At 39.3% G+C, this 25,509-nt stretch overlaps 1 protein-coding gene across 2 annotated transcripts in view; it reads left to right on the top strand.

Annotated features, from left to right (window-relative positions):
• The first annotated feature begins 8,766 nt into the window (after window positions 1-8,766).
• Window positions 8,767-25,509, top strand: part of UGCG (UDP-glucose ceramide glucosyltransferase) — a 50,645-nt gene continuing 33,902 nt past the window's right edge. Inside the window, exons 1-2 of one of the 2 annotated variants that reach the window (XM_070938564.1) lie at window positions 17,712-17,742; window positions 19,663-19,765. In XM_070938564.1, the coding sequence (XP_070794665.1) occupies window positions 19,764-19,765 (2 nt within the window). In that variant the 5' untranslated portion in view covers window positions 17,712-17,742; window positions 19,663-19,763. Of the gene's footprint in view, window positions 9,312-17,711; window positions 17,743-19,662; window positions 19,766-25,509 lie in introns of those variants that run through there. The other variant, XM_070938563.1, reaches the window with a different exon arrangement.

The following is a 25,509-nucleotide window of genomic DNA, read 5'->3' as shown; positions in this document are numbered from 1 at the left end:
GAAATACAGAAAAAGAAAAACAGAAATTTGGTTGAATAAAGTGAGAGTCCTTTCTGAATCACTCTACGGAATGGCAGATAAGTTTTGACATCTGGAGTGTATTAAGTTTTTGTTTAATAGTGCTTGGGTCTTTTAATTGTCTAGGTTCTTATTATGCTTTAACTGATTTGTATTTAGTTATAATTCTCTTTTATATTTTCTTTGTTAGGATAAATAACATTAAGAGACGTATTTAGCAGAAACATGGAGTAAAAACTCAGTGAATTCAATATATAAATACAGACATTACTTATGAACTTTCAAATTACTAAATTTTTACTAATTTAGTAAAGAATTACTAAAATTCTGCCTTGAGCTCCTCAATGAAAGAATAAATAAATAAATAAATAAATAGTTTGAAAGGTTTAAAAGATAAAAATAAAATGGCAAAAAGATGTATTGTTATAACATTATTAAATCATAACACAAAAATAATATTCTAAGAACATTCATATATATTATTTTTATATTATGATGCTATAATATAACATGATAATAGTTACACATAATACATAAAACAGGAAGTAATGAGGTAAACGTTGGCCAACTGATTATAATTGTCATTTCTCTCTGTATATATTTAAGCAGTCTGAGATTAGATATGAAAATTCTCTCTCTCTCTCTCTCTATACCTCCCTCCCTCCCCTTCTCCTTCTCCCTCTCTCCTTTTCTCTCAATATCTTTGAGAAATGAAAAAGGCAGGAAAAAAAAAGGAAAATGAGGCAAAAAGAGAGAGAGAAGAAAACAAAGTCTATGAACAGGAAATTTACAAACAACATAGAATTAAACAGGTCAAAATTTGTTAAGGAAATATTTCCTAGTTAATTTTTCACACAACTAAATATCTTATACTATTGTAAAACCTGTAACTCATTGTTATATTCCAAGTAATGTAGATATCAATAGTGATAATCAGCGCAATACAAAACATAAAATAAGATACAAGGATCAGAGCAATTTCTAAAAGATCAATCCTTATTTGGCAGATCACTGAAAATTTGATTAGTAAGATTTATGTTAGGAGGATTTTAAGTGTGCATATAGTACAAGCCTTTATATGGAATTATAATTCAAAAAATATAATTCAAGTTGAACTAAATTCTGGGACTGGACAGTTTTCCTGATGAGATTTTTCATAATTAATTTACCATTTTTTTTCTCCCTAGGGCTGTGAGAAAGTGATGGGCCGAAGATCACATGGCTGGCTTGTGCCAAGGTGGGACTAGCCTGATGGCTTAACCGCCATGCCAAACTGGCTCTCAATAAAATAATAGTGGAGGAAATCCGTCTCTTGCATTTTGTTTCATTCTATTACAACCAACTTTTCCCCAGCATTTACTAGGTATAATTTCTGCCCCTTTGTACACACCCATTCACACAAATATAACAAGGGATATTGTTCTCTGCTATAGATCCAGAATCAAGATAGGAAAAATAGTTTACTTGATTAGGTAAGGAACACCCAAGCTAATTACAGCCGTATCCTTTTAATACAGAAAGAATTTGAGATCAGTTTGTACATCAAAGGAAAATAAACAGTTCAGAATATAGGCCAAGATGTAGGAACATGAGCAAAGAAAGCAAACTTGAGGTTTCAAGCGCCAGTCTACAAATCTGTCTTTCACAGATTTCTGTAGCAGCTTGGCTACAGAATTTTCGAAAGAAGGGTTTTATGTTTCAAAAGCTCCGTCTGTTCTAGACCCAACCAGCACTCATTGGTACTGTTACAGAAGTCCCAAAGGTGCTTTTTTCAAGAGGCAACTGGACTTTCTGGTTTTTCTTTGAAGACGTTTGAAGCTGCTTCTTGGATGAGAAGTTAGAGAAGCTCCTTGGATGAGAAGCGAAATGTCTTCAAAGAAAAACCAGAAAGTCCAGTTGCCTCTTGAAAAAGCACCTTTGGGACAACCATGGCCTGGATGACTGAGAATCTCCATAGACATTTACTGGTACAGAACTTGGTTCCTTCTTCAGGCCACCATTATTCAAGAGGCCCCAGCTTCATATTCAGGCACTCCTTCATCACTCTATTCTCTGGTCCTGGATATGGTAGTGGGCAACTCAGGAAGAGTTGCTATGTGCCCACTAATAGTAATTTTTTTAAAAAAATGTTCTAATAACATACAGGTAGTCCTCGACTTACAACAGTTCATTTAATGACTGTTAAAAATTACAACGGCTCTGAAAAAAGTAACTTGGGACTGTTTGTCACACTTACGACTGTTGCAGCATCCCTATGGTCACATGATCAAAATTCAGATGCTTAGCAACTGGGTTCATATTTATGATGGCTGCAGTGTTCTGGGGTCATGTGATCATCTTTTGCGACCTTCTGATAAACAACGTCAATGGGGAATCCAGATTCACTTAACAACCGTCTTACTAACTTAAGCACGATGATTAACTTAACAACTGTGGCAAGAAAAGTCGTAACATGGGGCAAAACTCATTTAACAAATGTCTAACTTAACAACAGAAATTTGGGACTTGATTGTGGTCATAAGTTGAGGACTACCTGTAGTCAGTCACTAAATAAGGACAATTATTATTTAGGTAATGTGTAGAAATGACATTGGAAGTTTATTTGCGAAGTAATCTTTGCAACAATGGATAGAGTAAAAATGAGGCAGAGCTTTTCATCTTTTCCTATTAACACAACTTCTGGAAGTAAATTATTAGTAAAGGTACTATCTGTTATAACATAATTAAACCAAATGTAATAATTATATTTGCCCTGGGTGGCTGAGTGATTTACAATTATTAGAAACATTTAAAAATAATGCTATAAAAACACAAAAGCAGCACAAGACAAAAGAACAAGGTTGGCAAAGAAAATAAACCTAGAGGCAGCAAGAAAAAAGAACAGCATTAGTCATCCTTGCCAACTTCCTGGCAAGAATCATGTATGTCTTCAGGGCCCTTTGAAACACCAGCAGACTTCCAATGTCATTTCTACACATTACCTAAATAATAATTGTCCTTATTTAGTGACTGACTACAGGTAGTTCTCAACTTATGACCACAATCAAGTCCCAAATTTCTGTTGTTAAGTTAGACATTTGTTAAATGAGTTTTGTCCCAGAGTAAGGGCCATTTGAACATCAGAAGGAACCTCGCTCCAGAATTTTATGGGCAGTGTCTCTTTAAAGCCATGGAAGGTGTTATTTAATCATTGAGAAAGTGATCATTCATTTGGTAACTCATTAGTTTTGATCTTACTAAGTTTCTGTTTTTACAGGTAGTCCTCGACTTGCAACAGTTCGTCTAGTGACTGTTCTAAGTTACAGCGGCACTGAAAAAAGTTGACTTATGACAATTTTTCACACTGGCGACCATCGCAGCATCCCCATGGTCGTGCGATTTACATTCAGATGCTTGACAACTGGTTCATATTTATAAGCGTTGCGGAGTCCCCGGGGCCATGACATTTTAATAGAACACGGGATGTATATTCAATCTCCATATTTGAGTCTATACAAATATGATTTCTGAATGGGAGGATCACATGCTGGGATAGAGAAATACCTATCTCACTGAGGTCAAAGACCTGTCAGCTACCCTCACCTGGTTTGGTCTGTCTGCCAAGATAGTTTACCAGGGTATGACCACTGGATATGTTATAACTACTTGGGGCTACAGGTGAGAACAGAGTGCTAAGTGGGGCCTAAAGGTGAACGAGCAGCCTTAAAAATGGAAGGATCTTCCGCCAGAAGAACTCCTCCATGGCTGAAATATCTTCTAATTGTTGCCCTGATGGGTAGTGCATCAATTTAGGCCAGGGAAAATGTGTTTTATGCAGAGCATGCATGATCTTTAAAAAAGCAGTTAGCAAGAGTCCAAGAGGAAAGGGCAATTCTACTATTGTATAGTAAAATAAGGGTGAGAAATTTTGGCCCTATATGAGTGAATATCTAAGACTTTATTTGATTTCTGCTAAAGTTTGATCCAAGCCTAAAGTAAGTAAAGCTTGTATTAACAGACCACAATAAATCAAGCCTTGTTGTTTGCTTTTATAGGGTGGATATAAAAACCTATTGTTCAGAGTAAGATGAACCAAGGAGGTTCCACAAGGATTTGCTTTGCCTAAGGCTTAAATGGCAAGTCTTACACAGGCCCCCACAATAGATGCAGTCCAATTCTAATTGTGTTACAATATTAAAGGTCAAGTGAGATACGTGTGTGACTGTTTTTAGAAACTTAGTTTATATAGGGTTGAAAACTGGTATCGTCTTGCCATACAGCCACATCCCCAAAATTTGGGCTTCAATAGCAGCTGTGACAAACCAAAATAATTGAAAGTAGAAATCTAAATGTGTGAAAAAAATCTACCTCCTTAATAGGCCATTTATTATTATTATTATTTACTCATTTATATTGCTGTCTATTTGCACATGGCGACTCAAGGCGGCTTACAGGAATATAAATATATATATATAAAAATAAAATAGAAGAAAATAATCAAATAATAAATTAATAAAATAATATAATAACTCCCCACTCTGGCGTAAACACATCACACAAGCCATTTAATGGGCTCTCCCTCTGGGTTCCCAGGCCCGTTGGTAGAACCAGGTCTGGAGCAATTTCCCCCCCCCAGCTATGCTGAAAAACGAAACTGAAAGTAAAGAAGGCTGTTGGCTTTGCTGTTGCTACAACGTTGGAAACTTAGGCAGGCAGATTTCTTTTCTTTTTCCTCACCAAAAAAGGTAGGTGCAAACAATGGGAAATTTAGGGAAAAAGTGGAGAGTTCAAGATTTTAAAACACAAAAGAAAAAAAGCTCTATTTAACTAGGGAATTGTAATAATTGAGATACTATTAATTGTATATTGTGTTGAAAGCAGAAATGGTTAAGTTGTGGTTTGGAGGAATATATGGGGGAAATTATTTGGTTTATTATTATTGGTAAATATAATTAACTGATTTGTAAGAAATTGGATTGCATGGAAATAATTGGAATATTCATGTTCATATTTATTAATATACAAAAAAGGTAGTTATATAACTAATTGATTTATATTAAAATGTTGAATTTATATTAAACAACTGTAATATTAGATAATTAACCAATGTGAGGATGGATATAAAAATAGATGACAATGGGAAGGGGTATAATATAGAAAGGAAAAATTGAATTTGATTAAAATTAGAGATGAGGATGAAGGGTAATATTGGTTTTTTACAAAAATAGATGAGGAATAAATATGGCAAAAAGGAAATAGAGAAATTGTAAATTTAATTGAAATGACTAAACACTGTGTAAATTTGTGAACCGGCCAAATACTCTGTTCAAAGAAAATACATTGTATGTTTGTATGTGTGTTTCTAATTATTGTTATTTATTCATATTTGTTCTCTTTTATTCTTTAAAGTTTAACAATTCATTCTTTATCTTAATATCTTTATATTTGTTTGGGGTTGGCTTTCTTCCCTTTCATCTTTTTTATTGTACAGCAATCTTTCTCCTCAAACCTACCACCTCTCTCTTTTCTTTCCTTCTTACTTTCTCTTCCTCCCCTTCTTCTTCTCCTCCCTACTTCCTCTTCCTTTCTCCTTCTCCTCCTCTCTTCCTCCCTCTCTTACCCTCACTCCTACTCTAATTTCCCTTCCCTTCCTTCATCCCTCTCTATTGCTGTATCCTTTTATGCATATGGACTACTCAGAGGGCTGAAAAAGTTATTTCTGACTGGTCCTCGTATTTTTGACCAGTCCTCGAACTTACGACTGTCCTCACATTTTACGTTTTTGCCCTATCTTGTCACCATGGTGAAGAGAAGCAGTTGTGAAATGACTGACATGGTTGTTAAGAATGCTGCACGGGCATAAATGTGAGGATGGTCATAAGTGTGAGGACCAGTCAAAAGTGCGAGGACCTGTCAGAAATGACTTTTTTCAGCCCTCTGAGTAGTCCCTATACACATAGCCATGGCCACCCGGTCACATGACCAGCTAGCCACGCCCACCCAGTCACATGACCTCCAAGCTATGCCCACAAAATAAGCCACACCCACAGAACCGGTAGTAAAAAAATTTAGAACCCACCCCTGGTTGGGGGTCACCACAACATGAGGAACTGTATTAAAGGGTCGCGGCATTAGGAAGGTTGAGAACCACTGCACTAGAGGATGGGACCCACAACATTCCTTGCCTCCCCGTTCTAATTGGTTTATTTACTGATCATCCAGCTTGTGAACTTATATTTTATGATCTTTGAGTTGTAAAAATAAATGTATTTTGCAAGTCGGTAATTTTTGTTATTCACAACCAAAAGGGAAAGAATTGAAATACTTTAAAAAAAAAGATTGAAGAGGTACAACATGAGAATGCAAAGAAGAGTTTGTATGTGCAATTTGTAAAGGCTGTAATTAGGCATCATTTTCTCAGTCAAGACTTGTAGAAAAACAAAGGAAAGTACTTGAAGAATTATAGTAATATAAAGTATACAGTTTTGAGGTAGCATTTGCAAGAGAACATCATCAAAGCAAAACTTTTGACTTTTTTTTCCAGCAGTATCAGCAAGAAAGCCCAACTTATACATGATGATTTTGTTTAGAGTGTGATACTGCATCAGAATTATATAATTTGAAGCTCTTCATTGTTGGTCAGTTATTAAGTGTCATGCTGTGCAAGAGATTAATCATACTAACTTCCACTAACTTGCCATATTTGTCTCTATACCTGTGCATTGGTCATATTAAAAAAAAAAACTTTCTAAGCTGTGTTGTTTGTACAAATAAAAGGCAACTGCCCTGTAAAACTGGATGGAATGCTGATTACTCCTTGTCCTTTTCTTTCCCCATTCACCCACTTTGGGTATTTATATAAATTCAAAAATATATGCAATTTTGAGGCTTAACATTAGTCATGCTGTCCTTCAGAGGACCAGTGTAGATACATAAAATTAAAATTCTATCTTAAAAAACTTCAGATAAAAAATTAGAAATGCTTCATTCTTTAACAATATTAACACATACTAGGTTAAACAGGTCAAATTGAACATATATAAAATTGAGCTGGAAAGGTATAATTTTACAGTGTTTAAAATCATCTAATATTTTAAAATGGTTTAGTACAATTCAGTACTAAATTTTGTACAAAAAGTCTAGAAAATGTTAATTAATGTAATTCATGTTAATTTTCACTGAAAATAATTCCAAATGTTTAAACAGAATAAAATATGTAAAAGTTTTAAAAGAATGAAAAAACAGAAACTATATGTTAAATATACCAATCAAGTATGTTTGAAGAGCTATGTCCATTTTTATAATTAAAAAGCAAATAAATCTCTTTATTATTAAAGCAAACACATGTTCTTTTGAAAACATTTAAAAAGTGTGGGATGTTACCTAGAACATGTGCTGTAACATTTCCTTGAATTTATATCAAGAAAAAAGGATTAAGTGAACAATGATATACTACTGTATATTATATGGTAGGTTCATTAACTGCTTTGCTCATGACTAATTATCAAATTAACAAAACATTGGAGAGTAATCTTTTTTTTTCCCAATAGCTTTTTCAGCAAACTGAGAAAGAAACAATGAATGAAAAATGTGCTCAAGAGCATTTTAGATGATTTTCAGTTTTTGATTATATTGATAGATTTTTTAAAAAAGAATTACCTTCCACAAAAAGATTGAATGTAGACATTTTAAGTTTTACCTTCTTAAAATTACTAATGTTCTCACATTCAAATGTTACACACACATAAACCACCTCAAGGTGTCCACGGTTCTTTCCACTTTGGACACCCGTGCAATTTCTCCCATTGTTGAACGCAAAGCAACAGTCTTTCCTACAACCGTTAAGAATTATCCAAGAGGACAGGAGAGGAGGAATAAAGAACCTGTTCGATGCACATCGTTCAGCTTTAGAAAGCAAGGTGAATTTTGCAGGAATCAAGAATTGTTTGTTTGAACTTTTGCATAGCAGCCCGCATTACAGAAGAACCCAGAGGGATTCCGTTTGTCAATAAAGCTGCAGGGCTCTTGATGTGGGCGGCGGCGGGGGGGGGGGGGTCGGTTGAGTTTCCAAGCTGTGACATTTCTGGTCGCGCATTTGGGGTTTGCCTTTTGCTTTGGCGATTCGTTCCAGTGGAGACGCGCCGTCGCTTGCATTCTCAGAGGGTGTTACGGGGCATTGCAGAGTTTGGGTTATACAAGGGATAAAAACGTTGTCCCCCCCCCCCCCCGGGAAGGTGCTTTCATTTATGTTTTTGGCGGGCGGGGGGGGAGGAATGGAGGAGACCCGTTGCGGCTCCTCTGTGGCGACTGGCTCCCGAGGCGCATAAAGAGAAAGGGTAGCTTTCTTCCCCTTGCGCGCCGCCACCATTTCCCCCCCCCCCCTTTCCTTTGCAAGGAGGAAAAGGACAGAGCGGCGTCCTGACCCCCCTCACAGTGCAACTTCTCCAGCCCTTTTATAATAAATGACGACATCGCCTCTTCCTGCTTTCCCGCCACATCCTGATTCACCTCCTGTTTTTTTTTTTTTTTAACCCTCTCCCATTCCTCCCCCCCCACCCGCTAGCACACCCTCGCGGCGGATTTAACGGGACCACGCTTCCAGGAGAAGAAGCGCGGCGTCAAAGCCTGAGAACGAGAGAGAGAGAGAGACAGGGAGGAGTGAGGGGGGCGTGGCTTTGGCAGATGACAGTCACAGGGCGGGGCCTGAGCAGCGCCTCCGCGCGAGCCCAGGCCGTTTGGTTTATGTATGAGTGTACGCGCGCGCGTGTGTGTGTGTGAGAGAGAGGGAGAGTGGAGAACGTGAACGAGGAGCGGCAAACGACGGCGGCGGCGAAGGAGGCGAACGCCGCGGCGGGGGCTGGTAGAGCGCGAGGCAGTCTGTCGGGAGGAACAGCCGCCGCCGCCGCCGCCTGCCGGGTGGAAGGGCAGCCGAGAGAGAGAGAGAACGGAGGAGGGCGGGGCGAGAAGGGGGCTCGTGGAAGAAAAGGAAGGCAAGAAAAGGAAGCGAAGGCGGTCGCGTCTGAGGGGGAACGTGAGGGCAGCCAACGAGGGGGGGGGGGCGGAGCCTCGCTTATCTAGCCTCCGCAGCCGCCGCGGCCGCTTCGGCTCGTCCGAGCGCTCTGTGTCTCCCTCTCTTTCTTTCTCTCTCTCGCTCACTCGCTCTCTCTCCCCCCTCCCTCCCCCGCTCCCCCCTCCGTGCCCTGTGGCCGGGCGGAGATGGCGATGCTGGATCTGGCCCTGGAAGGACTCGCCGTCTTCGGGCTCATCCTCTTCGTGGTCCTGTGGCTCATGCACTTCATGTCCATCATCTACACGTAAGTCAGGCCGCTCGGCTGCTGCCCCTCGCCTTCCTCCCCCCCCGAATCGCCACCGCGCGCGCAGAAACTGTGGGGGGGGGTCGTTCTCTCTCTCCCCTCCCCATTCCCTCCCGCCGCCTCCTCCCCCTCCATTGCGCTGCTTCTCTTGTAGCCGGTGCCTCCGCGCTTTGCCAGCCCCCCTCTCATCCACCCACCCACCCACCCACCCACACAAAGCTCCCAAGCTGAGAGGCGACGCACCTGCCTTGCTCAACCCTGGGGGTGGGTGGGTGGGGGAAGAACCACCACCGCTTGTCCGCTTGCCGCACTGCCCCCCTCCGCCCCTCCCGCCATGTACCGTGTTCACAGCTCCCCCCCCCCACCATTAGGGCGCTCTCCAGCGATTCTCGTCATCACCAGCTGACAGTTGCAATCCGGTCGGTGGGCTAAAAGCGCCTGGAGCTTCCTACTCCCTCCTGTCCTTTGCGGGAACTAGTCCGACCTTTGCTTTTGGGAGAGCAACCTAGAAAAGGGCCAAGTCATAGAGATTTGGCTACTGCTAATAAACAATAACGAATCCCTGCATTTCTTGCCTTTGTGAAAGGAGGGGAGAGAGGTATGCTTTTAAATCTGCTACTTGCCATACTAAGCTCTATTGGGCTGCCTTTTTGTCTACCTGCTTTAAGCCGGCGGATCCATGAGGAAGCGTTACAGTGAGTCTCGTAATACATACATATTCAAGCGGTAGATCTGGCGCTGGCTTTGCTATAATGTAACGAAGAGGTGGCATTTTATTTGCCGCGGTTACCTTTCGGTTGTGATTTTTTTCTCTCTCTCTCCCAGATAAATGCCATACTTGATGCCTCCCCCCCCCACATAGGGTACTTGGCAGAACCATGTTTGTATCTCCCAGTTTTAGTGTTTAAAATCTAGAATTGCGGGTTCCTTGTTGTTAAACTATCACGGAGCTGTGGGATTTTTATAGTGAGAGTTAAGCCTGAATGGATTTCACTTTTGAGTTTACTTTAAGCACCATTTAAAGGGAGACTGGTTTTATTATGCAAGCAGTCTATTAATGCATGATTAATTTAAGGTGTATGACATAATCCCATCATTTCAGTTTATCATATTTCTACAGTAGCTGTATTGCAATGGGCAGATGAATAAATGTTTCTTGAAATATTCTTAAATTATGAAATAAGTGCCTAGAAATTTGTTAGCCACAGATTTCTTGGGAAGGTAATAATTGAGATATTTGGAAGAATATCTTGGAAGAAGATGAAGATGCTGAAAACTTATTGGGACACAGTTTAAACTCATAAATAAAATCCTAATTTTTTGCTAATCATTGGTTATAATGAATTGCCTTCAGGCTTATACAAAATGTTTGGAAATAAATGCAATGATTTCTTGATGGCACTGACATTTGGGGCCTTTGAACTGATTTTTCTGTCTGATTATCAAACATTGATAATATTTTAACTCTTAAAATCAATAATGAATTTGAAATTAGACTTCTGAAGGAGTTCTTGGTCCTTCTCCTTTAAACAAGTTAATTAGCTTTTATAACTTGACTGCTATATTTCTAATTTCTTGAACAATATACCACATTTTTGTAGTGTAAAAAGCTAGTCAATCTCTTGAATACTGAAAACTTCTATGAAAGGAAAGAGGATTAGCTAAAAAGAGATCTAACATCAATCATATTTAGGAGATAATTCCTTATTAACTGATTTATACTTAGCAATTTGAATATTGATATGGAAAATTAAATTATCCACTGTGTTGGTGGCTATATTGTTTGTCTTCCTTCAAGCACAATGTAATGTTTGAAGTTTCCACTGAATCCTATGTCTTTGTCTATAGCAACTTAGCACAAGGAAGCAGGTCGTATTAACAGGATAGGAGGAACCATTTATTCCATGCAGAAAATTAAGAATATTAAATCTATATATGCCTGAATTTCAATTGGGTTTTATAATATGGAGATTATTATAGGATTTATTAGTTAAACAGTGATGCAATCATTTTGACTAGATTTGTTTTAAATCTAGTCAAAAATCTGCAAAGAAGAAATTTATATACAGTGTTTCAAGAGACAATACATATTGTAATACCTATAGAGCAGAGCAAAAAATGTAACTAGTATATAGCACAAATAGCGTTAGTATACTATGTAGCATAGTAACCTCTGCATCTTTCCCTTAACAGCTAGAGGCTTATCTACTGTATAAAGAATAATAATATTGTTTTTGTATAGGCCAGTTGGCTGAAATAAGTATATATTGCATGAGGAATTAAGATATTGATTTTAAAAACATGTTTTGAATAAATTTTTACAAATTTATATAATAAGTCTATTAGAAAATAGTATTTTGAGTTAAAAAAAGATATACACACTTGCATTATCCTGTATTTCATAATACTGAGCCATTTGAAGTCTTGATTTTACAAAAAGAAAAGTAATGCATGGAATGGATTGATTTCTCTTTAGATAGCATAGTATTTCAAGCACCTTAGTTCTAAGCCAATTTAGCCATAACTATCACATATTTTAAAATTCAAACAGCATATCTAATTTGAAATAAATGTACAATTCTTCTCTATTGGGAAGCAATGTAATAAAAATATTCTCATACTGGCTTAGTTGAAGGACATAAAACAAATTTGTGGTAAGGCAAGATAGCTGCAAAGGGAATTTAGTGTTAAGGCATTTATTCACACACCCTCAGTCAAAGTGGCTACACTCCTACATCCATTACATATTTGCATGCATACTGATTAGGAAAGCTCAGTGCATTTGGAGGCCAGAGACCAACAGAGATTATAACACACACCTTCCTCAATATCCTTGATCCCCAACTGAATTAACTGATTATTAATGTACGTGTGGATGATTATAAGAAAGGGATTTTCTTTCAGTATTCCTATAGCCTGTTAAAATAAAAAAACAGATATTACATTGGAGCAGCTTGAGGATGAATGAATGGGCCTTGTTTGATTTTTAGCATTCAAACTCTTTTTATTCAGTAGTCTCTGAACAGCTCCCTCACAACAGGGGAGATATATAGATCTCTGTATCTTTTCCATTATATGAAGCAAAACAGCCAGAGGTACTTTCTTTGAAAAGAAGATAGTTGGGGAAAGAGTGTTCTCCCAATAGCATTCTGTTTAAGGTTTTATTTATGTAGCAATATTCAAGAGAAGTGTAGGGCAGTTACAGTTGATAAAATGGAGATTTGTAAATGCAGTTGTTTATGTATTTCTAATGTAATTTATTTCTTGCAATTTTCTTTACTGTGCTGTAAAGTAGTAAATGACAAAACAGTTTTGGAGTACAACTTCAGGAAAATTGCTCCCACTTAATATGTAACTCAGATGCTAATACTGTATATCAGGAATTTAATAGTTACTTAAATGGCTCTTGGTGACTATGCAAATACTATCTCAATTTATTTTTAAGGATAATTTATAGCTTCTCCAATGATATTCCACTGATCACTTTGGTTCTAACTATTGTTTTTCCTATCTTCTGCTTCCCTCAACCTTACTATTTGTAGGTTTTTTTTTCTTAGTCCATCATTTGCTTGTATCACGTGGTCAAATATGTGAGTTTCTGTTTGTTAATCATAACTTCAAATTAGCAGTAATAAATTATATCACCCAGAAATATAGATTGGTTCTTCTTGCAGTTCAAGTTGCTCTTAGTAATCACTTTCAAAGCCATCATTATCATTTGCAGATGTCATTATTTCCTGTTATTTCTTATTCTTCAATATTTCACAATTGTATTTTACAGTGAAAAAGCTATTGGTTTAATTATTCTGGTCTTGGTTATGATATAAATATCCTCATTCTTCATGATTTTCTTTGTGTTTATAATTGCCACCTTCCTAGGTGTGCCTTACCTTCACTTATTTGCCATCAATTGTATGCTCACTAATCTTACTGGTTGAATAATATGTGCCTTTTTAATACTGAACATTAACCAAGATCTTTTAGTTTCCTTTTTATTTAAGTGATTTATATTTTACAAGTTTTCTTTATTTTCAGTTAATAAAGGAACATCTGCATATCTCCTAGTGTTTTACTATTTTAATTCTAGATGTGCCCTTTTCTAGTATTGGATACGGGAAAAATGTTCTGAAGTACTCTCTTTCCAATTCTGAGCTATTATATTTCTTTGATCTTGAAGTAGTGTAAGGGACAAGTATGGTAAAGGTTCATCAGAAGAATAATCAGATGTTTTTGCACACCTATTTTCCTTAATATACTTCACTTTCAGATAAACAAAAGCTTTGCTCCAGACATTTAAAAAAAAACTTCCTTTTTAAATTTCTGTTTTCTCTATGATCCATTGAACTGACCTTGTGTCCCTTTTCCTAAACTTGCCTGTTCATCTGGCATTTCCTCTCCCCATATATGGCTTTATTCTTTGTAAGATCTTAATATTACACATTGTGTGCATGTAAAATTAATGTAGCGGTTCAATAATTTGCTTATTCTCTTGCCTCCCCAGCTCCTTTTTCTCTATGTCCTACTGCCTTGTTCCATATGTATTTATTATCAGGTTTATAACCACATATTCCTAGCGAATGACTTCATGGCAGTTTATAACACAAAGATAAATATCATTAAGCAACAATATCAGTTCAAGTGGCAGCAATAAAAGAATAAAAAAATATTTCTAATCTTATTTGATATTGGACTGTTAGCACAAAGAAACTCTTTTCTTCCAGTTTTAAACAGTTCAGTGAATAGTTCATGTATGCTGGATGCTTCCATATTTGATAACTGGTTTATTGACTCATACATTATCTTTTCCTAGTGAAGTTGGTTCCTGAATATAGCCTCTCTATAAATGTTTCTATTATTCTATATTCTTGTATGTAAAGAGTTTCAGTATTGTATTTCCATGTATTTTTAACCTTATTTAATGTAACCCTATTAGAGCTTTTTTTTGTGATTACTCCTGACTATTTTTGCCCAAGCGGTACACTTTCTTGTGATTTTTTAACAAAAAATCTCAATTCTCTTTTCCCCCCTTTATTTGTTGATATTCCTGATTTAACTATTTTTCACTGTTCTTTTTTGCCTGATTTGGAAGTTGGACAGTGTCTTCTCAATATATAGGCTGCCTAACTGAAATAACTTAAGGTAATATACATTGGTTTAAAAAAATCATTAAACAAAAGTAAACAATACAGGCTGAAATATAATCATAACAGACAGTTGGGGAATATTTCTCAGGACTTTCATCTTTAGCCTTTCCTTGGCTATTGTGATAGATTTTTCAAAAAACTACTTGAATATTTTCCTCTTTGAAATTTTGAGATATTTCTGGTTTTGTTTTTGCAGAATCTTGTATCTCTTCACATAGCTTCTTTATTTGCCTAACTACAATGTACAGAATTGATCCTTTCATTGCTCCCTTTTATTATAGCTGTATAGAATGTACAGTCCTGTAAGTCCTGAATCACAAGTGAGCCAAAAATTTCTTAGCACAATAGCTGTTTTGCCCACTTTATGACCTTTCTTGCCACAGTTGTTAAAGGAATCACTGCAGTCATTAAGCTAGTTGCTAAGTGAATTTGGCTTCCCCATTGATTTTGCTTGTGGGAAGGCTGCAAAAGGTGATCACATGACCCTGGGACACTGAAATCATAAATACATGCTAGTTGCCTAGCATTTGAGTTTTGGTCATGAGGTTGCTGCAACACTGGTAAGTATGAAAAATGATCATAAGACACTTTTTTCAGTGCTGCTATAACTTTGAATAGTCACTAAAGAAATGGTTGTAAGTTGAGGACTACCTGTATGTCCTCCAAATCTTGCTGGCACACCTGCACTCTGAAATTTTTAAAGTTTAACCTGTAAATTTATCATCAATTATGATTTTATTTATTTATTTGTAACTTTTACTGTATGTATCCATGCATCTTATATCAAATTTAATCAATGTTTAAGGGAAGGAACTAGAAGTGTGCCCACCCTATATGATCTGGGTGGATGAGTAGATATCCCTAGGGAGAGGTGGTCCCATAGATAACCTGACCAATGATCACTGATTTGTTTCACAATTTTCAACTGAAAGTCCCCTGGCTGACTAGATTTCATTTCTTCGTTTTCTGCCACTATGCAAACAATTTGATTTTGTTCTTATCCATGCAGGGGTGCCGTTATGTAGATTCTAAAATTATGTTGCTTGAAGCTGTTATTCTATTAATTATGCTATTAATTTGGCTCCTTTGTTATTTTGTTCATCTGATTTTTATATAATTCCAGTTTCTTTATTTCTTCAATTTTTCAATTCTGTTACTAGTGTTGCACTACAATTTTTGTAGATGCCTCATTTATCATAATTCCTTAATGTTTTCTTCCTTTTGTATGCAATATATCTATCCATACACTGGGGTTATACAAATATTGCACAAGTATATGAATGGATCTACTACAGACACAAAAGATCTACTACAGACACTAATTCTAATAGTTACAATCCTATTTGTTTAAAGCTAAGCACAAAATTGCGCTTAGCTTTAATACATACATGACACACATAATCTGTGCCTTTGGCGTTTAGTATGCCGACCACATGATCACAGAGATGTCTTTGGACAGTGCTGGCTCTTCGGCTTTGAAATGGAGATGAGCACTGGCTCCTAGAGTCGGGGATGACTAGCACATATGTGCGAGGGGAACCTTTACCTTTACCTTATCATTCTATTCCCATCCCAACTTGTCTGCTTTTATAAAGCAATTTATTCTGATTACTCAAACTTGATTTTAATATTTCAGATTCAATTCATTGTTGCAGTTCCTACAAATAAATTCCAGCCATGTCACCTGGACCTAATAAGATTTTTCTTCAGGTGACCAAATATTCAGCCTCCAAGATCTTTTTGTTACAGAAATTATAAGCAGTTGAAATAGAGCCTTCTTAACAGAGTCCTATTTACAGCAGATCCAAAAAGGAGTTTATATGGAATTATAAACTGATGAGAATTACCTTCCCTTCAGTTTTTGCAACACAATCAGAAGATGTGTTAAATTCAGTCTTGGTAACTCTTTTATTTCTATTTCTGTCTATTATTTTTGCAAGATTAAAAAAAATTCTATGTCTTCTGATTTCTTGATACTTGTAAAAAACTTTAATTGGAATTCATCCTGATAAAAGGAATGGCACGATTTTTACTACCATCCCTTCCTAACTCACTTTGCCTTTTTAGGGTTTATTATACAATTTTCATAGTATTCTAAGAAAATTGTACTATTTTATCTTCCTCCTCTCTTGGAATTAGTAGAGAAAGAAAGTGGGAGTGCAGATGACTCATTTAACTAACCAGACATTTCTTATTAGTGTGTACTGACAAGACATTGATCTCCTTGTCATATGTGGCATCCCAATGTTAATCTTGACAATCAGTTTATACATACATACATACTGTACATACATACAATCTCCATCTTTATTATTTTTACAAATAACACAAGGCAGCGAACATATCCCACACCCTTTCCTATTTTTCCCTCAATAACAATCCTGTGAGGTGAGTTGGGATGAGAATGAGTGCCCAAAGTCACCCAGGTGGATTTTATGGCTAAAGTGAGACTAGAATTCACAGTCTCCTGGTTTCTAGCCTGGTGCCTTAACCACTACACTAAATTGGCTGTATAGTAAATATTTGAAAATCTGCCTAGATACAATATTTTCTCCTTAATCAATATATACATATTCAATGTAAGAATATGTATCCAGGTAGTCCTTGACTTATGTCTACAATTGATACCAAAGTTTCCATTGCTAACAAGGCAGTTGTTAAGTGAGTTTTGCCCCATTTTGCAACCTTTTTGCCACAGTGGTTACATGAATTATTGTAGTTGTTAAGTGAATCATACGGTTGTTAAGCAAATCTGGCTTCCCCCATTGAGTTTGCTTTTTGGAAGCTGCTGGAAAAGGTTACAAATGGTGAGCATTTGACTCTGGGGCAGCGCAACTGTCATAAATACAAGCTGGTTGCCAAGTATCAAAGTTTTGATTGCGAGACCATAGGGATGCTGCAACAGTTGTAAATGTGAAAACCAGTCATAAATCACTTTTTTCAGTGCTTTTGTAACTTCAAACAGTGACTAAATGAATGTTTGTAAATTGAGGACTATCTGTATATGAATGATTGAGAAAATTACCTTCTATACCTAAGCCTCTTGGAAGAATAAGTTTATTTATTTATTTATTTATTACATGTATTTATATGCTGCCATTCTCCCGAAGGACTCAGGGCGGCGAACAGAAATTAAGAAACAAGTACAATAAAATCCCATTTTAAAACCAAATAACTAATTAATAGTAAATAATAAAGCCCGGAATCAGAGTCAGCCTATTTGTTTGAACAGCCAAGTCTTCAGGTCCCGACGGAAGGAACGGAGATCAGGAGCCGTCCGGAGCTCGGTAGGTAATTCATTACAGAGGGTGGGAGCACCCACAGAGAACGCCCTACTCCTGGGCATAGCAAGACGACATTGGCTTGCCGTTGGAACCCTGAGGAGAGGGGCCCTATGTGAGCGAACAGGACGGTGAGAGGCAGGCAGGAGAAGGTCCTGCAAATATCCCGGACCTAAGTCATGTAGGGCCTTATAGGTGAGAACTAGCACCTTGAAACGGACCTGGAGAACCACTGGTAACCAGTGCAGCTCACGCAGGAGAGGTGTTATATGGGAATAACGAGGGGTTCCTGTAACAACCCGTGCGGCTGCATTCTGGATCAGCTGGAGTCTCCGGGTGCATCTCAGGGGCAGGCCCATATAGAGGGAATTGTAATAATCCAAGCGGGAAGTAGCCAGGGCATGAGTGACTGTGTGAAGGTCATCTTGGTCCAGGAAAGGGCGCAACGGGCGCACCAGGCAAACCTGTGCGAAGGCCCCCCTGGTCACAGCCGTTAGATGGTCTTCTAGGGACAGCCGAGCATCCAGGAGGACACCCAAGTTGCGAGCCCTATCAACGGGGGCAAGTTTTTCCCCATCTATCAAAAGTGATGGGGCCTCTGAAACCTGAGATGCCGGCATCCACAGCCACTCAATCTTGGAGGGATTGAATTTGAGTCTGTTTCTGCCCATCCAGGGCCGTACCGCCTCCAGGCAACGGGACATCATGGAAAGGGCATCTCTGGGGTGGTCTGGGGTGGAGATGTATAATTGGGTATCCAGCATATTGATGATATTTCACCCCAAAGCCATGAATGATCTCACCCAGTGGCTTCATATAGATGTTAAAGAGTAGAGGGGAGAGAACCTACCCCTGAGGCACCCCACAATTTAGGGGCCTTTGGGTGGATCTCTGCCCTCCCGCCCATACAAACTGAAAGCGACCCGAGAGGTAGGAGGAGAACCACTGTAAGACAGTGCCTCCCACCCCCAACCCCACAAGTTGCTGCAGTAGGATACCATGGTCGATGGTATCAAAAGCTGCTGAGAGGTCAAGTAGGACCAGGATAGAGGAACAACCACCATCCCGAGTTCGCCAGAGATCATTCACCAGAGCGACCAATGCCGTTTCCGTGCTGTGTCCGTGTCGGAAGCCCAATTGGTATGGGTCAAGGTATTCTGTTTCCTCCAGGAATTGTGGGAGCTGTTGCGCCATTACAGTCTCAACAACCTTTGCGATGAAGCGAAGGTTGGAGACGGGACAATAGTTATTAAGTGAGTCTGGGTCCAGGGAAGGCTTCTTGAGGAGAGGTCGAATCACCGCCTCCTTAAGAGAGGCGGGGAAGTTCCCCTCTCTCAACGAAGCATTGATAATTGCCTGGATCCAGTCTCTAGTCACCTCCCTGGCAGCCAAAACCAACCAGGAGGGACAAGGGTCCAATAAGCAAGTGAAGGAACTAAGTTTGCCCATAATCCTGTCTACTTCCTTGACAGAAACAGGGTCAAACTCAATCCAGATATTATTCTCAAGACCCACCCTAATCTACCGATTGGATTTGTTGGAAGAATAAGTTCATAATTGCTAAGTGAAATACAAGCAAGGTAGAAATTCCCCATACCCCAGGTATTCCAGTATATGGAGATCACCATTGGGAATGCAAGTCCCTGGGCTTCTGTTCATTTTCTAACGGAGTGGGAAGAGACTCTCACAAGCCCTTCTTAAAATGGTTGTACAGGGCAGATTATTTCTGTTTGGGAGAAATGATAATGTGAGTATAATGTGAGTGTATAGATGCCGAATTTTATAGAGTTTTGGAGATTAAAGCCAGCACTTTAAATCAGGCTTCAAAGCCTATATCCTATGCAGTCTCCATATGTCAATTTTTCAATATATGTCTTAGAGTTAGAAGTCAAAAATTACCTAATCAAGGTTTTTATTTCCAAGCAGGCTGATATCTGGCATTTCTAGGATATATACTTCCTAAAGCAAAACTGCACATAATGGAATACTGTACATCTGATTGGATGTTTCACTGAAAGTACTTTGCAATGTATGTATGTATGTATGTATGTATGTATGTATGTATGTATATGTATATAAATTCCATTTTGTAGTGGAAACTGTTTAATTTGTTAAGGTATGTTTTCTATTTTTAATAAGAGGTAGTGATTTTGTAAAATACATAGTTCCAGGATTGGTATACAAGCTTACTAACATCTCAACAATAGCTGAAAAAAGGTGATTTCTTTCAGGTAATGCATAGATGTTAAAGGAATACCAATTTAACTAACTGACCATTTTACATAAGAATCTGGGCCCATCTTTCTTAAAATGATATGTATGAAAGTGCCTTGTAACCAATGATACAGCTAATATCTACCTAGTTGTAAATCTTGAAACAAATCTGATTACAGAGGTGATATTTTTCTCTCTGACCTCAACCCACTGTGCTCTTCAAAAGACCTAGGTTTAGGGATAGTGAAGAACTTCTTTTATAAAGATGCACTAGACTAGAGGATTTTTGAATTACATTTCTAAGTGTTAAACCTGTTACTGAAACAACTAATCATAAGTTCACAATGATTTTTCATTGAACTTTGATACTATTTTCTTAGCTGACAGATGTCAGGCCCCAAAACTAAGAAAGACTGGTGGTGATTCTTCTAAGATGACTCTTTATTGATCCATACTTATAGGCAGAATCTTGCCAAACTGCAGCATTCTACTAACCATTTCTACTATATACTCAGAACTATCACCGAGGAGCTCTCTATTTCTCTCACACAAAATATCTGGATAGAGCTGCCTCTTATTTTACCCCCTCCTTCCTGGGAATCTAGACTACTAGCCACACACAATAGTGATAGAAACTAAAAATGCCATCTTTCCAATCATTTCTTCTCTACTAATTGCAAACTTGAACACCATTTTGTACCAAAGAAAAAATACTTCAGGTTTTTTGTATGTAGCAGCTAATTTATTTGCTTTAAATTATGGGAAATGTGTCTTCATTTCAATATAATATTGAAATGTAGACACATTTCAGTATTCAGGCGCGCGAGCCGTCGTGGGTGCACCTAGGTACACCCACATTACACCAATTCTCCGCGAGCTGCACTAGCTCCCTATTGATCTCCGGTCACAATTCAAGGTGTTGGTTATTACCTTTAAAGCCCTACATGGCTCAGGGCCAGGTTCTCTTCGAGACCGCCTTCTACCGCATAGCTCCCAGCGACCGGTAAGATCCCACAGAGTTGGTCTCCTCCAGGTCCCGTCAGCTAAACAATGCCGGCTGGCGGCCCCGTGGGGGAGGGCCTTCTCTGTGGCTGCCCCAGCTTTCTGGAACCAGTTACCTCCTGAGATCCGGACCATACCCACCCTATTGGCCTTCCAAAAAGCAATGAAGACCTGGCTTTTCCGGCAGGCCTGAGGCCGTTGATCTCGCTGTTGCGATCTGGCGAGATCCGGCCATGAATGGTGTGAATGGGTTTTAATTGTTTTTAATGTTTTAATTTTTAATGTTTTTATATATGGTTTTTAAATGCATTGTAAGCCGCCTTGAGTCTTCGAAGAAAGGTGGCATACAAGTTGAACAAATAAATAAATAAATAAACTTTTCATTTGGAATTTTAAAATCAAGTTTTAGCTTTTCTGTTTCTTAATAAAAGTTTGCAGGTATAGTAATCTTACAATAATTTTCATGAACTTCTTTTAAGTTCTTGTTGAATGGAAGAAGGGAGATTGTACATTAAGGAACACCTTTCAAGGCCCTGCCCAAGCCCTAGAAGAAATAATAATGTTGATACTCTTTCTGGCCAAGTATATTTTTTTAAAAATGTCCTCATATCTTCAAGAAGTGAAGATTTCTTTGTTATCTTCTGGAAGGAGGCTTCGCAGTATCTGAAGCAGAACAACTAGATTTATACCATATAGCCATGATGGTGAACCTATTGCACAGGTGGCACGCAGAGCCATTTCTGTGGGCACGTGAACCGTTGCCCTAGATCAGTGATGGCTAACCTTTTTGCCGTCCCGTGCCAAAAGTGGGGGGAAAACGGGGGAATTGTGTGCGTGTATGCCCACATCCATAATTCAATGCCTACCCAAGCCCCACCCTCCCACGCACGTGCGCATGCTTCCCACGCGCTCCCCCCCGCTTTTGGCATGCAATGGCACATTGGACCCATTTTTCACTCTCCCCAGGCTCCAGAGGCTTTCTAGGAGCTTGGGGAGGGCAAAAAAGGCCTTCCTCAACCCCCACCCCCGAGGCCCTCCGGAGGCCGGAAACAGCCCATTTCCCAACTTCCGGTGGGCCCGGAAGGCCCAAAAATCAGCTGGCTAGTGGGCACATGTGTGCTGGAGCTGAGCTAGGGCAACACTTGTGTGCCCTCAGATATGGCTCCGCGTGCCACCTCTGGCACCCGTGCCATAGGTTTGCCATCACAGCCCTAGATCAACTCCACCGCGCATGCATGCGCACCTCCTACTGGCCAGTTGATTTTTGGTTCTCTGCCGTGCACGCGGGAGACGCATGCGCATGCATTTGCCACCCCATCATTCCCAGGAGTTTCCACGCAGCCCGTTTTGGATGCTAGGTAAGTACAGCAGTGCTGGGTTGCTCCCGGTTCTGTCCAGTTCTATATAATTGGTAGTGAAATTGGTGGGAAGCCCCGCCCACCCGCCATGATGTCATCATGGGTGATCTGCACATGCACAGAAGCTTCTGTGCATGCGCAGAAGCGTGTACGTGCGATCCCACTGCTAACCGGTAGTAAAGGTAAATGGAACCCACCCCTGAAGTACAGGGCTTGCACAGAGGCTCTGGGAGGATGAAAAACGGGCCTACTGGAAATCTGGAAACAGGCTTTTCTGGCCTCCGGAGGGCAGGGGGAGACAGTTTTCGCCCTCCTGGAGGCTCCAAGAAAGCCTCTGGAGCCTGTGGAAGGCGAAAAACAGGCCTACCAGAAGTCCAGAAATGGGCTGTTTCCGGCCTCTGGAGGCTTCAGGGAGGTCTGCTAGGTCCAAAACAGGGCTTGGGGGGGGTCGCATGCACATGGGTGGGGGATGGGGAGCACAGGGGGTTGCAAGCGTCTTCTCGGGGGGCAGGGCAGCACGGGGGGATTACGTGCACATGCGCAGGGGGGCAGGGCATGTGGGGGGCATTGTATTATGGGTGTGGGCACGTGGGTGCGTGCTTTGGGCACCCAAGGAAAAAAGGGTTAGGCATCATTGCCATATAGTATCCATCTTGTTAACTCTTTTTTTCTGCTATGTATTCTAAATGGTCTGTGATTAGTGTGTGTGTGTGTGTGTGTGTGTAGCATATATATATGTATGTGCATTTATGTGTATGGTATAGACACATTTGTATTTGTACCACATGTGTATGATAATACACATTTATTTGTATTATATCTATATATCTATCGATCTATCTATACATATATGGTCATTACAACACAAAAAACTAATGGGCACACAGCTAGGACTTCGCCCACACAGCTGTTACGAAACAGCTGACTAATCTGCAAACATCAACTCCATCAACTAATCAAGATGTAACAACACAGCCTACCAACCCGCTTACAACAACAAAGCCAGCACTCCACACCTCCCCACCAGTATTTATAGAGAGACGGCATCTCCGATCACACTTTGCTCGCACTAGCACGAAGCCGAAGACACCTGAAGATGACTAGTGGGACCTCGTCGAAACGTCACCAAGAAATCTCAATCTTACATGGGAAAAGACCCAAATATGCCAAGACTTGCACACACACACACACACACACACACACACACACACACACACACACACTTTTGAGAGTGAGCATCACAATTTCATTTTTTAAAATCTGGCAGTATACTCACAGAAAGAAAATGACAATAAAGGTTATCTTCAATTGGTACTGTGGTGATACAGTGATACCTTAAGAGGAAATGTGACTAAAATGCTTCCTCTCTTTTTGAAATTTGTCAGGATCAAGCCAAGGATTACAGAGAGGAAAAAAAACGTGAAATATCCCTTCCTCCTGCATTTCAATAAGAAAAGCAGAATGTTGGTGACTATTCAGTTCAAAATTCCCTCTTCTTTTCTGCAGAATGCCCCAAGTTTCCCAGACATGTATATAGGTAGTCCTCAACTTCTGACCTTTTACTTAGCAATTGTTTGACCCAAAACAAATACTTATGACTCAGATTTGAAGTTCCAACCCCCGCACCCTCCCCACAGTTGTGATTGCATTTTGAGCGTTTGCTGCATTTGCTCCAGCCTGCATTTATGGCCACTTAAAGCATCCCACAATCATGTGACCGTGATTTTACCCCCACTTTTTTTGGGTGGAAACTAGCATGTCTACTTTCTGGCAAAAAACACTGATTGTAGAAAAGGATTTAGTTAACAATTGCAGTATAGTTGGCATAATTTATGATCGTAATTCCGGGCTCAATTACAGTCATAACAATCTGGATTCAGGCCAGGTTACAGTACTAAGATAGCATTTGTTGTGCTTGTGGATGATTTTTTGAGTGCTTGGGATAGAGAAGGACCTGAATTTGTTGGTGGCTTACAGTGCAATCAACCATGGTATCCTTCTGGATTGGCTGCAAGGATTAGAGATGGGAAGCACTGTTTTGCAGTGGTTCTTTTTTCTATATGGCTAGGTTCGTTTGATGTTGGAGTCAGTTCTACCCATGCCCTTAGACTAAGGAGTCCTTAGGGTTTGGATCTCTCATGCCTCCCACACTTAATCCCTGGAGTCACGTCCAGAAGGAGACTATAATCGATGGGTACTGCTGGTAGAGGAAAAAATTGAGTCTATTATTATTACCTTGCAGCATGAGTGTGTGTGTATTTGTGTATGTATACATGCTGTGATAAACCTTAGCAAAATATTACTAAAGCTATACAGATGCATAGCTATATGGCTAGGGGTATAGTTAATAGATAAAGATATAGATACATTCTCATTCTGAGACATTGAATGAATTAAGCAGGCGAAATTCCAGGCAATCTTTCCTGTAACGTGTATTAAAAGACAATCAGACTATGGTTGTCCGAATATCCTTTTGCAGTTCCTAAACTGTAGATGTGGTCTGTAGCTCCTAGTATTGTTTTTGAAAAGTTAAATTAAACAGCGCTTGCTTTCTACAGTTAGGTACTTTGACTTGAAGGTGTTGCTGAGGGTAACGCATTAAAGAGAGAGTAGTAAATGAACGGGCTTGTAAAGCTTACAGAGAAAGAGCTTACCGGAGAAAAAACAAATGCTATTGATTAAGATAAAGAGTTTGTGTAGTATAAAAACAGCACAGGACTGCCAGCAAGAAGGCCATTGATAGCCTGCTGCCTTAGATACTTTGCTCTAGCCCGTTGCCTCTTGGCTTGCTCTTCTCCCTGGGAGTTTGGCTGAGATTTGGGCCTAGTATCTGTCACCTACTTGTCCATCCTTAGCTTGAGGACATCAGACAAACAGGAAATGGCTTGGATTTGGCTGTTGGGCTGTAGTTTGCTGATCCCTGGTACAAATTGTAAATCTGGCCAGATACCAAAAGTTGGTGAAGTGGAGAAAAGAGAAGCAGAAAGGAATGCAAAAAGGAATGAATGCTGCATGCTGTAAGAAAAAAGCAACCACTAGCCTAGAAAAAAATCAGTCTGTGTTGCAGTTTTTACTCTCAGTAAATTAATGTATATTCTCCAAGCACTAAATTGTCCTTCTTCAAATATTAATAGGATGTAGATGAAGCTCACATTAAATTGTAGGTCACACTTCTGTAGGATTCAGATTGTTCTGAAGA

This window comes from Pituophis catenifer, unplaced genomic scaffold (assembly GCF_029215685.1).
Source record: "Pituophis catenifer annectens isolate HBS135680 unplaced genomic scaffold, rPitCat1.0.hap2 SCAF_2, whole genome shotgun sequence".
NCBI lineage: Eukaryota > Metazoa > Chordata > Lepidosauria > Squamata > Colubridae > Pituophis > Pituophis catenifer.
This window is presented reverse-complemented; position numbering and strand designations above follow the sequence as displayed.